Consider the following 12369-nt stretch of genomic DNA (forward strand, 5'->3'; position numbering starts at 1 on the left):
TAAAAAAAACAGTAAAAACAGTCAAATTCTATTACAATTTAAAATATCTGTTTTATATTTTAATAAATTTTAAAACTGTGATTTATTCCTATGATGGCAAAGCTGAATTTTCAGCATCCTTACTCCAGTCCCAGTGCATAATACTTCAGAAATCAGCCTAATATGCTGATTTGGTGCTCAAAAAACATTTCTTCTTATTATCAATGTTGAAAACAGTTGTGCTGCCTAATATTTGTGTGGAAATGATGCACTTTTTCATGATTCTTTGGTGAATAGAAGCATTTATGAAATATACTTTTTTTGTGATATTATACATGGTTTTAATCTCACTTTTTTAAAATTAATGTCTTGCTAAATTTTTTTTGTCAAAATACATTTCTTATTGACCCCAAACTTTTGAACTGTGGTGTGTATATCATTTTTATTATAATTTGTATTATTTTTAAATGTTTTTGAATTATTTTATGTGAAATTTTTTGCTTTACTATTTTCTCCCTTCCTCTTAAAAAAAGGACATATTTTAAGGAATGTGCTCAAATAAGGTTATATCCCAAAAATATAATGAATTCCCAGTATTTTTAGCTCTACAGTCTACACTAATAAAATATTTGTGTAAGACTGACATATAAAATTTTATTGATACCATGATTACAAAAAAAAATTATTACATAAAACAAGTGATTCTCAAATATTATTTCTCAAAAATAATATTATGTTATGTTTAAAAATGTTTTTGCAGTTGTATTGCTTGTTTGTGTTGCGTAGTTCACCTCTCTGTATCTGTGTGTCTCAGGAAAACTGGCAGCACTCCTCAGGACGAGCAGTAACTCGTGATGACCTCATGATGACCTTGGCCAATCTGGAGAGCATCCACATTCGCACCATTTATGACAACCGCATGGCCAGTGTCGGGCTGAGTGACATCAGCATGGATACCACCACCAAGGAGTTCAGCTTGCAGGGTAACCCAAGAGACGTTGAGGAGTGCAGAGTTAGTGTGCCTTTAAATCAACAGATAGGATTACAGGCCTGTCAGAAAATATAAAGCTCCTCTCGAATCACCTCTTGCAGTCCCTACGTTCCCATGAGTAAAAACTGATTATGCCTCATGGTTTTTGGTTAAAACCTCTCTCTCTCTCTCTCCTCTCTCTCTCTCTCTCTCATCTCTCTCTCCTCCTCTCTCTCTCTCTCTCTCTCCTCTCTCTCTCTCTCTCTCTCTCATCTCTCTCTCCTCTCTCTCTCTCTCTCATCTCTCTCTCTCTCTCCTCCTCTCTCTCTCTCTCTCTCTCTCTCTCTCTCTCTCTCTCTCTCTCTCTCTCTCTCTCTCTCTCTCTCTCTCTATATATATATATATAGTACCAGTCAAAAGTTTGGAAACATTACTATTTTTAATGTTTTTAAAAGAAGTCTCTTATGCTCATCAAGCCTGCAGTTAAAAAACAAAAAAAAACAAAAACTGTAATATTATGAAATATTATTACAATTTAAATTAAAATAATGGTTCTCTTTTTTAATATATTTTAAAATGTAATTTATTTTTGTGATGCGAAGCTGAATTTTCATCAGCAAGTACTCCAGTCTTTGGTGTCTTATGATCCTTCAGAAATCATTCTAATATGATGATTTGATACAGTTGTGCTGTTTAATATATTTTTTTGGAATACTTTTTTCAGGATTCATTGAGTAAAACGTTAACAGCATTTATTCATAAAAACAGCATTTATTCAAAATAAAAACATTTCTAACAATATAAATCGTTACCATCACCTTTTATCAATTTAACGCATCCTTGTTGAATTAAAGTACTAATTTCTTTAAAAAAAAAAGTTATTGTTCCCAAACTTTTGAACGGTAGTGTATATTGTTACAAAAGATTTCTATTCTAAATAAATAGTTCTTTTTAACTTTTTATTCATCAAATAATCCTGAAAAAAGTATCTCAGGTTATAAAAAAAATATTAAGCAGCACAACTGTTTCCAACATTGATCATAAATCATCATATTAGACTCATTTCTGAAGGATCATAAGACACCAAAGACTGGAGTACTTGCTGATGAAAATTCAGCTTTGCATCACAAAAATAAATTACATTTTAAAGTATATTAAAAAAGAGAACCATTATTTTAAATTGTAATAATATTTCATAATATTACTGTTTTTTTTTGTTTTGTTTTTTTTAACTGCAGGCTTGATGAGCATAAGAGACTTCTTTCAAAAACATTAACAATAGTAATGTTTCCAAACTTTTGACTGGTACTGTATATATTTATATATTTATATTTATATTCATTCATTTGGTATACAGAAAATTAATAATTATACTGCATAACACTGCATAGTCTTCACTGTATAAATAAAATATAGATTAATCCTTGTTAAAGCTACAAAAGTTATTCAGTCAAGATCAGTGAATGATTTTCTCTTTGTCTTTGATTAACGCTAATGACACAGACAACATCAGAAATATTAGGCTGCTGTCCCTTTAAGAACGAATGCACGGATCCAATATACTGTTACACATGCGTTTTCTTTCTCGTCTGTTTATGTTCACTTAAGACATATGTTCAGTTAAGACATAGCCGACAGTGTTTATGTGAATACTCTAGAAGACGGGCATTTTTACATACTTTTTTTGTGTGTATTTTTCCGTTCAAGTGCAAGAAGACAAGAGAGAGAAGTCAATTTACGGAAAACAGCACACGAGTGCTGAACTAAATTCTCTTTTGCATCGCCTTGCGCTTGAATTAGAACGGTTAAAAAACGCTTGAATGTTTAAATTGACCAGAACATGCAAATGATAAACTTTCGTGACGATGAAGCACTGCCTCGATTGGGCAAGTGACAATTCCGTCAATTGTCCTGAGCATCTTTCATGCTGGCCCCGGGCCATCGGTCAGTCCTTATTGTTGAGCCCAGTCTGTGTGAAAGTGTTAATCTTTGCAAAATGTTGATCCCACATAGATGTCCTGCCGGGTATTCAGGCCTATCTTGTGAGACATGCTCCCCTGGATTCGAGCGGGTCCCTGGACCCTACCTGGGCATCTGTGCTGGCTGCAACTGCAATGGGCATGCCAGTGCCTGTGACCCTATTAGTGGACATTGCCTGGTAAGGATAGGTGTTTTTTATGTTCATAAATTAAATAACAAATGCATGAATTAGTAGATTACTGTACGCCACACACTAAAGTGGAAATGTCATGTTGATAGAGTTGTCAGCATAACACAGAAGGACCTCAGTGTGACAAATGCAAGCCAGGCTACTTTGGTGACCCAAGTCGAGGACGATATGATGACTGCAAACCCTGTCCTTGTCCATACACAGAGACGTCTCGACGGTAAAGATATCAAACTTGTGTATATATAAATATAATAATTATTATTATTATGACAAAGGTTTTCTGTTTTTCAAAGGTTTTCTGATACTTGCTTCCTGGACCATGACAAACAGGCAACATGTGACGCCTGCAGACCCGGGTACACAGGGCGACGTTGTGAGAAGTAAGGGAGCAGTACTTTTCCATATATATGTTGTCCTCACACTACATTTTGTGGTGCTGGGTGCATGTATAATATTTCATCATCTGTGTTTTGTTTTTTCTCCACAGATGTGCTCCAGGATATGTCGGCAGCCCTCTGCAGCCCAACGGCAAATGTATCCCTGCTGCTAGCCGTAAGCATTTTCCCTTAATTTATGTTTACAGTTGTGGTAGTAAAATTATTTATTTATGAGTTTAATATTAGTGGTAAGATTTAATTGTTTGCCTTAAGCTATTTATTTTATTGGAATTTGTGCCTCATTTTACCCTGAAGGTCAAGCAAACTTTAGATAATGATTAACACTCTGTGCACTGAATGCTGGAACGCCAGCTGTTTGTGACCAGGATGTTCAAAGCATTCCAGGTGTAATTGTCAACCATATGGTGTTCTTATCCCTGTTCAGCCATTTCCAAGTGCGATAACAGAGGAACTATCAATCCCATCAGCAAACCATGCTATTGCAAGGTATTGGTAATAAATTGCATTACAGTTTTCCTCTCTTTTTATTCACCATAGTTCAGAAGTTTGAAAAGTCTCTTATGCTCACCAAGGCTGCATTTATTTGATCAAAAATACAGTAAGCATATCATATTGTGAAATAATATTATCACAATTTACAACAACTGTTTTGCTATTTTAATATATAAAAAAATGTAATTTACTCCTGTGATGGTAAAGCTGAATTTTCTGCATCATTACTCAAGATCCTTGATACTCCAACTATCACATGATCCTTCACAAATCATTCTGATATGCTGATTTGGTGTTTAAGAAACATTTCTTATTATTATCAATGTTGAAAACAGCTCCTTAATGTTTGTGTGGAAACCTTGATAATTTTTTATCAGAATTCTTTGATGAATAGAAAGTTCAAAAGAACAGCATTTATCTGAAATGGAAGTCTTAAATTAAAATGATAAATGTCTTTACTGTCACTTTTGATACATTCAATGCTGCCTTGCTGAGCCCCAAACTTTTGAATGATAGTTTATAACCATGTGATTTTTGTAGAATATAAAAGTCAGGATGTTTAAACACTGCTTGATCTTCTGTACTGCAGGCTAATGTGGTTGGTGCTCTTTGCGACGAGTGTAAGATTGGCACTTTTCATTTGGCGGCCGATAATCCTGAAGGTTGCTTGCAGTGTTTTTGTATGGGAGTGACTAAACAGTGTGCCAGTTCAACCTGGACCAGAGATCAGGTAACCACATCCTCTAATCTTGTCATAGTTAAATATTCGTAAGTGATTTAAACTGGCTGTTTTAAAGGTGTTTTTATATATATATATTTGTTGGTTAATCTGAAGGTGCGAGGTGGTGTCAACGGCCAGCTCTTCACCCTTTCCAATGCAGCCAACACTAGGACCATCTCTGAGGGTATCACCCAGAGAGCCAGCGCAGAGGTGGTCTACCGATCCTTCACCAGTATCCCTAAAGATATCTATTACTGGGTCCTGCCTCAGAATTTCAGAGGGGACAAGGTGAGAACATCCCATGCGATATGATGCCGTGTTTACACTTTGACCTTTGTCAAGTAAAATAGCACGTCAGTGTGCTGTTTTTCAAAACATGTTTTTCTTTTCTGTGCAAAGGTCACAGCATATGGTGGAGAGCTGCAGTATAGGCTGCGTTATGAGCCGCAGGCTCGCTCGCTAGTGATTGATCGAAAACCAGATGTGGTTCTCCAAGGCAACGGCATCTTCCTGGAGCATTATTCTCAGACCAAACCACTCCCTAGAGTACCAGCCACCATCACTGTGCCATTTAGAGAGGTGTGTGTATATGTGTACATTTATATGATTTTTTTACTTCTCTTTATTGGGTGTTTGCTAAAGACCATATTTTTTATATTAATAACTTTATACATACAAATTACATATGTTGCAACTATATATATATATATATATATATATATATATATATATATATATATAAACAAAATAAGTAATACTACTATAACTATTACTAATATTTTTTTTATATATTTATAATAATGTTTTGTATTTCAAATAAATGAATAATTAATCATTAACTCAATCTTAATACATTTATTTATATTTTAAACAATTTTAGCTTTTTTAATGAATAATAATCAATATAAAAAAAGTTACAAATATAGAATAAGTTAAAACTTGATGTAGCTAAATTTTCAGTATGAATTCTCATTGCCTGTAATCCTCACAGTCTGCATGGACACGGGCGGATGGACAACCTTGTACAAGAGAGCACTTGCTGATGGCTCTGGCAGAAATCAGCGTCTTTATGATCAGAGCCACTTATGCAGACAATATGGCTGAGAGCAGGTCATTTCGCTTTTTTTATTTGCTCATTTCTTATACATTGACTTTTAAAGTCCTTTTTTATATACTGGATGGCATCACATTATCTTATTAGGCTCCTATCTGTCGCTTAACTGATTTTGTGAACAGGATATAGTGTTTTATCTCTATTTCTCCTCTCTTTAGTATCTCCAATATCCAAATGGACATTGCAGTGCCCCACTCAACAGGAAACGAGAGGGCTCTGGAGGTGGAGGAGTGCGCCTGCCCTCAAGGATACGCAGGACCTTCTTGCCAGGTATATTATGACTTTAAATAGTAACATTCAGTCTGTGTGAACTCGTGCCTGCCTAAGTTAATGCAAAAACCTCCCCCTGGCAGAGGTTCTGAACTATTACCTGTCAAGGTAATAACAGCCCTTTATTATTTCTCTTGATCTCTGAAGGGAAGCTCTTAGCAACTTATGGAACATTTTAGCTCTAAAGCTCTGTGCCATAGATTCATAGCTTCAGCATAGACACCTATGAACCCATTCACCTCTGACTCACCCATTGTTTGCAGGACTGTGATACCGGCTACACCCGCACACCTGGACTTTATCTTGGCACCTGTGAGAAGTGTGACTGCAATGGATATGCCAGCAGCTGTGACTCAGATACTGGAGATTGCCTGGTGAGTTAACCTTTCCCTTGCAGCAATGATGCTTTTCCTGAATGAATTATGAAGATTTGTGTAAAAAAAAAAAAAAACTATAAACTAGGTTGGATTTGGGTTCACCTGACCACAGTTGGACTCAGGTCAATGGATGACAGGTCAACTAGTCAACCAAATGTGAAAAATGTTATCAAAGAAAGGAAATATGGTATATAAAAGAAACATAAACTCCATAAACTAATAAAACTCAATAACTAGTTAACTATCATAAATAAAATCAAAACCAAAAATGTATACAAAAACAAATCTACATAAAATAAAATAAAATCAAAGCTAAAATTATATTTAAAAAAATAACTCGAAAATCTTGTCATTCTCAGTAATTAATTAGTTGTTGGATGACTGTTCGACTATCATGAATAAAATTGAAACATCGAAATTGTTTAAAAAAAAAAACTCCACAAACTAGTCAATCTCAATAATTTATTAGTCAGTCATTGGATGAGTGATCTACTAGTCGACTATAATGAATAAAATCAAAACCCCAAAATGTACATAAAAAAAATCATAAATTAGTCTTCCTTATTAATTGACAAAAAAATCTAAATTACAGAAATGTATATTAAAAAAATACATAATCTAGTCATCCTAACTAGTCGACCCATGCTTAATTTGGAGTGTTTCATCACCCTTTTCCTTTTTGTTTTAGAATTGCCTGCATAACACAGTTGGGCGCCATTGTGAAAATTGCCTACCTGGATTCTATGGAAATCCAAAGACTCGTGATCCACAGGCATGTAGACCCTGTCCTTGTCTAGGACACTCCAGTAACCAGTGAGTTTGCCTTTTTCTATTAACTGTATCAAATATATTTTATTCATATAAAGTGGATACCTTTCAGACATAACCCATAATTATTAATTTAATCTAATACTCTTCTTCTACCGAAGGCCTTCATCTTGTTTCTTGGACTCGGATGCACAGCCCATATGTGAATGTCCTGCTGGTTATACTGGAAGACGGTGTGAAAGGTAAGTTTCTTTGGTCTAATGAGAGGGTACACCTCCCATTAAGTATGCTAGTAATGCTGGGCTGGCCAAACTGGTGATGGAGGTGATCGGTATCCCTTTATCTATTGCCAGAAAGCATGTGTTTGTTGCTTTCCATTATCTCTTCAACCATTTGTGATTGAATGGCATTTGTCCGTTGGTATGGGAGAAGCAAGCCTTGAATCAGTGCCACCCATACCAATGTGTCATAGTCTGAAGTGACTTTTTTTTTGGAGGAGCTTATAAGTTGATAAGCTGTGGTGCTTGAAAAATCCATGTACGTTTGTCTGAAGTCTGCAGCGTTTTCAAGTTATAAAAATGTCACTTCTTTACTGTGAGAGTAAGGTGTTGAAGCAATTGGTAGCATATGTCACTTTAAAAAGGAGTTGCATCCTTTTTTTTTGCTTCAGTGCTTCTTTGTAAAGCTCTTGCTACATTTTGAGCAACTTTTTCTTATTTCAAACTCTTCTTCTAGATATTAGTGGGTCTCTAGGGTGGTTTATGCTTCCCATACTGAAGCATAAACAAGTTGATGATATGAATTGTGGATTCCTGTCACCTATTCAGAGTGCAAAAGCTTTTGGGTGTCTGGGATAAAAAATAAATGGCTTCTATTTTTCAAAAAAATTGGTACCAACGTACCCTGTCTCATCATGGCTCTCAGCATTTCCAACTGCGGAGACTTCTACCTTGAAGGTTCGAAAGATTTCTTCCCCACTGCATGTGATGATGCTTTCTACCTCAACCCTGGGAAAAAGCAAGTTCTGGATACAACTGACCATAATGTTGACAAAAAACTTGATTGTAGAGAAGATGATGACTCTTCAGGGCTTGAAAGTACAACAAGATTTTTGCTGTCAACAACCATACGTAGTTTAAGTCACCGTAGGACTTATGGGGCCCCGCGTTACATGGCAAGTCCTGCGGCTCGACAGAAGAGTTTCCAGCTGCTGTTGAGGATGCACACGAATCGTTTCAACCAGCGCCTGAGTATGCTTGAAAGCAACACTCTGGACATGAAAGACAGCCTTGAGAACATGAGGAAGCAACAGAGTCACTTTAGCTCTCAACTGGAGACAATAGCCAGAGTTTTGTCTCAAACTGACAGGAAAGACAGAATCAATGAGCTGTCCAACAAATACACAGACATTGAAAAAAGACTGAGTCAATTAGAACACAAAATTGAGATACTGATTGATGGCTTCACTGCTCTAGCTCAAGAGCTTGACAAAGTGAAACGAGCACGCCACATGGCACGCCCACCACAGGATCGTAGAGAAACTGCTGTGGTTGCTACCACCCGGATTCCAGCCTTGACTACAGCTTGGATAACTAATATGTCTACTAGCAGATTTCAGAGGAGAACAGTAATTCCCAAAACCATACCAACTCCTCGTACCATTTCCACAACTACATTTGTACAAGGTAGACTTTCCCAGATCAATGAAAGTTCAACTAAGCAAGCAAAGTTATTAACTAAAAGGATCCAACCAATATCAACAAGAAAAGACATTGAAAGAAGTTTCTCATCAAGGGCAGACAACAAAAATAACAGCAAATCTTCTAGGAGAGCAACAGTTCCCAAAGGTATAGCCAACCGTTCCCTTACTACGTCGAGGAATGAAAGGCTTTCAACCTTAGTTACCTCCAAAGAAAGGCAACAGAGAAGAAAAGCACTAAATAAAGGTTCTCTTATCTCACGGGAGAGGAGCAACGGACAAAATGGAACTTCTCAAATACACCACAAAAGTGGTTCAAAAGTAAATGCTAAATCTACAGAGCCTCAGAGAACTGTGTTGACAAGGAAACCTAGTCAACTATCCCATTTACCTACACGGGCGCATGGAGAAAAAGAATCTGCAACTATATTTCAGATTCCTCCTCCATCTCATACAAAAATCCCTCAATTAAAAGAATCAGCAAAATCTTCCAAGTCATCAAGCAAACCACAAAAACAGGTCCATATTCCTTCAAAAAAATCATCTAAATCTATAAAAACGCAAAGAAATCATTTGGTAGTAAGTCCGTCCAAAAAAGCAACAGACATCAAGAAACCTTCTCACAATGTCCAAACAAAGAGAAGACATTCCAAAACTAGATCATCCAATCAAAATCAGTTAGATGTTTCTTCTCATGAAGCGAGAGGTGCATCAGACTTAAGGTCCAGCCAACCTGAAGAGTTTACCTATGCAACCACTTCTAGTCAACCGTCTGACAAGAGGATATTACATTCCCCTAAACCCAAAGTACAAATGACTACTCCAAGAAGACTAACTCAGAGGAACTTGTCTAAATCCATTAATATTTTAGACATCTTCATGAAAAACAACAGGGGACAAAAAACATTAAGAAGACCCTGGCTAAAACAAGACGGGAACCTTCATATTGTTCTTGGAAGGCTGGCAATTCCCATCAAAATCATTCCCGATTACTAGATATTATATGGATCATTGCACCAGTTTACATTACATTGATCCTGTTTTTTTTTTCTCTTTTAGCCCCCATTTGAGTTTTGCAATCTTATAGAATGCTGCTGTTCAAGTAAATTGGCTTGAGTTTTGAATACACACTGGGTTGCAGAAATGCTTCATATCTTCATAATTCTTGTAAACAAAGTATGTTGTACTTTAGTTTAATGAACTGACTCATTCCTGATGTGTTTTTTTTTTCTCAGTAGAATTGTAGAAATAATGTTCATCAAGTTTCCCCTCCTTTGCTATTGGTCAGCCATACCAAACAGTTAGCCCCGCCTCCCAATTCACACTTCAGTTTGAGCCAGTGCTGTTATCTCAGGCCAATCAACGGATGGCTTCAGACATTAAAGATTATTTTATGATGTGCCATCTTGGCTGTAATGTTTATACTGTTTTGTGTACTTAGTGTTTAGACATTATGTTGAGTATTTTATACAATTTGATATGCATTCATCTTCATTTATCCATGCTGCCTACTCATATCATATTGTCTTGTAAAGTTTGTGAAGTCCATCAACATAGAACCTCAATTTGCCCAAATATGGCAAAAGTGATGTATTTTCAACAGTATACATTTGATTTAAGTATTAGTGTATTAGTCTGGACAACCTTGGAACCTCGAGTTATCAGGTAAGACTTTTTGTCAAGTTCCTCGGCTTCCACAAGCTTGGGGATAATGTGGTTTTACTCACTTAAACACTTTGATTCAATCCTTCTGGTTGTCTTTGGCTTTATTTATTTCAGTCCTTCTCTGTTCAGCAAAGTAGTTTTTCAAAGAGAGGAGGACTCAACATCTGTTGGATGTTGACAGCATTCTTGGCTTTAATTTATCCATCTCCTAAACTTGAAATTATGGGTATTATGCAATGGATCCTCTGTTATGTGATCTAATGTGGCTCTTGTGGTGGCCATTAAAAGATACTAATGTCAGGGGTTTGCTCTTTTGTTGTCCTTGTGGTGAGACAAATGTGAATCTGGCAATCAATAACTGCTTGTACATGCACAGATATTTCATGTCGTGTTAAGTATCTACGTTGGTTGTTTGCTAAAGTCTTTTCTTGATGTTTTTTTTGTTGTTTTTTTAGATTAAATCATTGTTTTCCAACCCTTTTTTTGTTGTATGTACCCCAACAGCCCCATTGGTAAAGCTCCAGTAACACTTCATCAACGAAACATGAAATGTTCATTTTTAACTCATCATTAGCATTAATTTTAACATGTTTTTTAAACAGGATTTTCCTGTTAGGTAATTATTTTTCTCTTCATGAACCAACTATCTATATACAAAATCAAAGCGTCTTTAGGTTAGCATGATTATTAGTATGTCTGAAAAATATCCAGACAGTGTTTGAAGAAGCTCTATGCATTAATCATATTCTCAAAGAGCTGTGACTCACAGGTCATAAATCACTCTTAATTTTCATGGCAGGTCCTGTCATGTCTCTTTAATTCTAAATGTGGTTTTGTTTTTTACTGCATGACATTCAGAACAGTTTTTCCAAGGTGTTGTCTGATTTTCCTCAGATGTGCTCCTGGATATACTGGCAATCCCCAACTTGGTCAAAGATGCACGCCAGGCAAAACTGATGGTGGTAAGACTGACAAAGATAATATTCTGTAACAATTATTCTTAAAATTAAAAGAATAAATTGAAGATGACTCCTACATAAAAAAATGTTTAACCAAATTTTATACAAAACAAAATCTGTTTATAGATTGTTACCTCTGTGACCAAAGTGGTAGCGAAGGATGTAGTGCAACGGGAAACTGTCGCTGCAAGGTAATAATTTTTTACATTTTTTTTTTTTATGATTGCATTACATTGATAACATAAATTTAAAACATACTTGTTTGTACTCAGATGAATGTTGAGGGTTCAACATGTTCCACCTGCAAGCAAGGGACCTTCCACCTCAGTCCTGCTAACAAAGATGGCTGTCTGTCCTGCTTTTGCATGGGCGTCACCCAGCAGTGCTCCAGCTCCAATCACTATAGAGATGTGGTAAGGGATGTGATGAGTCAGACCAGTTCTTTTCATCAGTTTGTGTGGGCAAATGTTCATTTTCGGCCTTTTTTCTCCAGGTTTCCACCGTATTTTCCCCTGGAAACTACCAAGGTTTTGCTCTTGTAAACCGCCAGCGCACCAACCGCATTGACAGTGGCTTCTCCGTAGAGGTTTCCACAGATAGAACACAACTCTCCTACACTAACTTTAACTATCTCGAACAGGAGCCCCACTACTGGCAGTTACCCAAAGCCTATCAAGGAGACAAGGTAGAGTTTGCCAGCATTATGTATTTCATCATTCTTACAAGTCTTTGTGTCTTCCTACATGCTCTCTTGAAGTATCTTCTCCCACTTTGAATACTGAATTCA

The 12369-nt window shown here is 36.3% G+C and overlaps 1 protein-coding gene across 10 annotated transcripts in view; it reads left to right on the forward strand.

Annotated features, from left to right (window-relative positions):
• The window catches only part of hspg2 (heparan sulfate proteoglycan 2), a 106473-nt gene that overhangs the window by 49807 nt on the left and 44297 nt on the right, over nt 1-12369 (forward strand). For all 10 annotated transcript variants that reach the window (XM_082145372.1, XM_082145378.1, XM_082145379.1 and 7 more), the window contains 18 exons: nt 794-988; nt 2961-3107; nt 3209-3336; nt 3413-3499; nt 3607-3671; nt 3942-4003; nt 4599-4739; nt 4845-5018; nt 5130-5309; nt 5722-5840; nt 6003-6114; nt 6378-6488; nt 7180-7304; nt 7421-7501; nt 11518-11585; nt 11709-11773; nt 11855-11995; nt 12076-12267. In XM_082145372.1, the coding sequence (XP_082001498.1) occupies nt 794-988; nt 2961-3107; nt 3209-3336; nt 3413-3499; nt 3607-3671; nt 3942-4003; nt 4599-4739; nt 4845-5018; nt 5130-5309; nt 5722-5840; nt 6003-6114; nt 6378-6488; nt 7180-7304; nt 7421-7501; nt 11518-11585; nt 11709-11773; nt 11855-11995; nt 12076-12267 (2193 nt within the window). The remainder of the gene's footprint in view (nt 1-793; nt 989-2960; nt 3108-3208; nt 3337-3412; nt 3500-3606; nt 3672-3941; nt 4004-4598; nt 4740-4844; nt 5019-5129; nt 5310-5721; nt 5841-6002; nt 6115-6377; nt 6489-7179; nt 7305-7420; nt 7502-11517; nt 11586-11708; nt 11774-11854; nt 11996-12075; nt 12268-12369) is intronic.

This window comes from Leuciscus leuciscus, assembly GCF_965113295.1.
Source record: "Leuciscus leuciscus genome assembly, chromosome: 18".
NCBI lineage: Eukaryota > Metazoa > Chordata > Actinopteri > Cypriniformes > Leuciscidae > Leuciscus > Leuciscus leuciscus.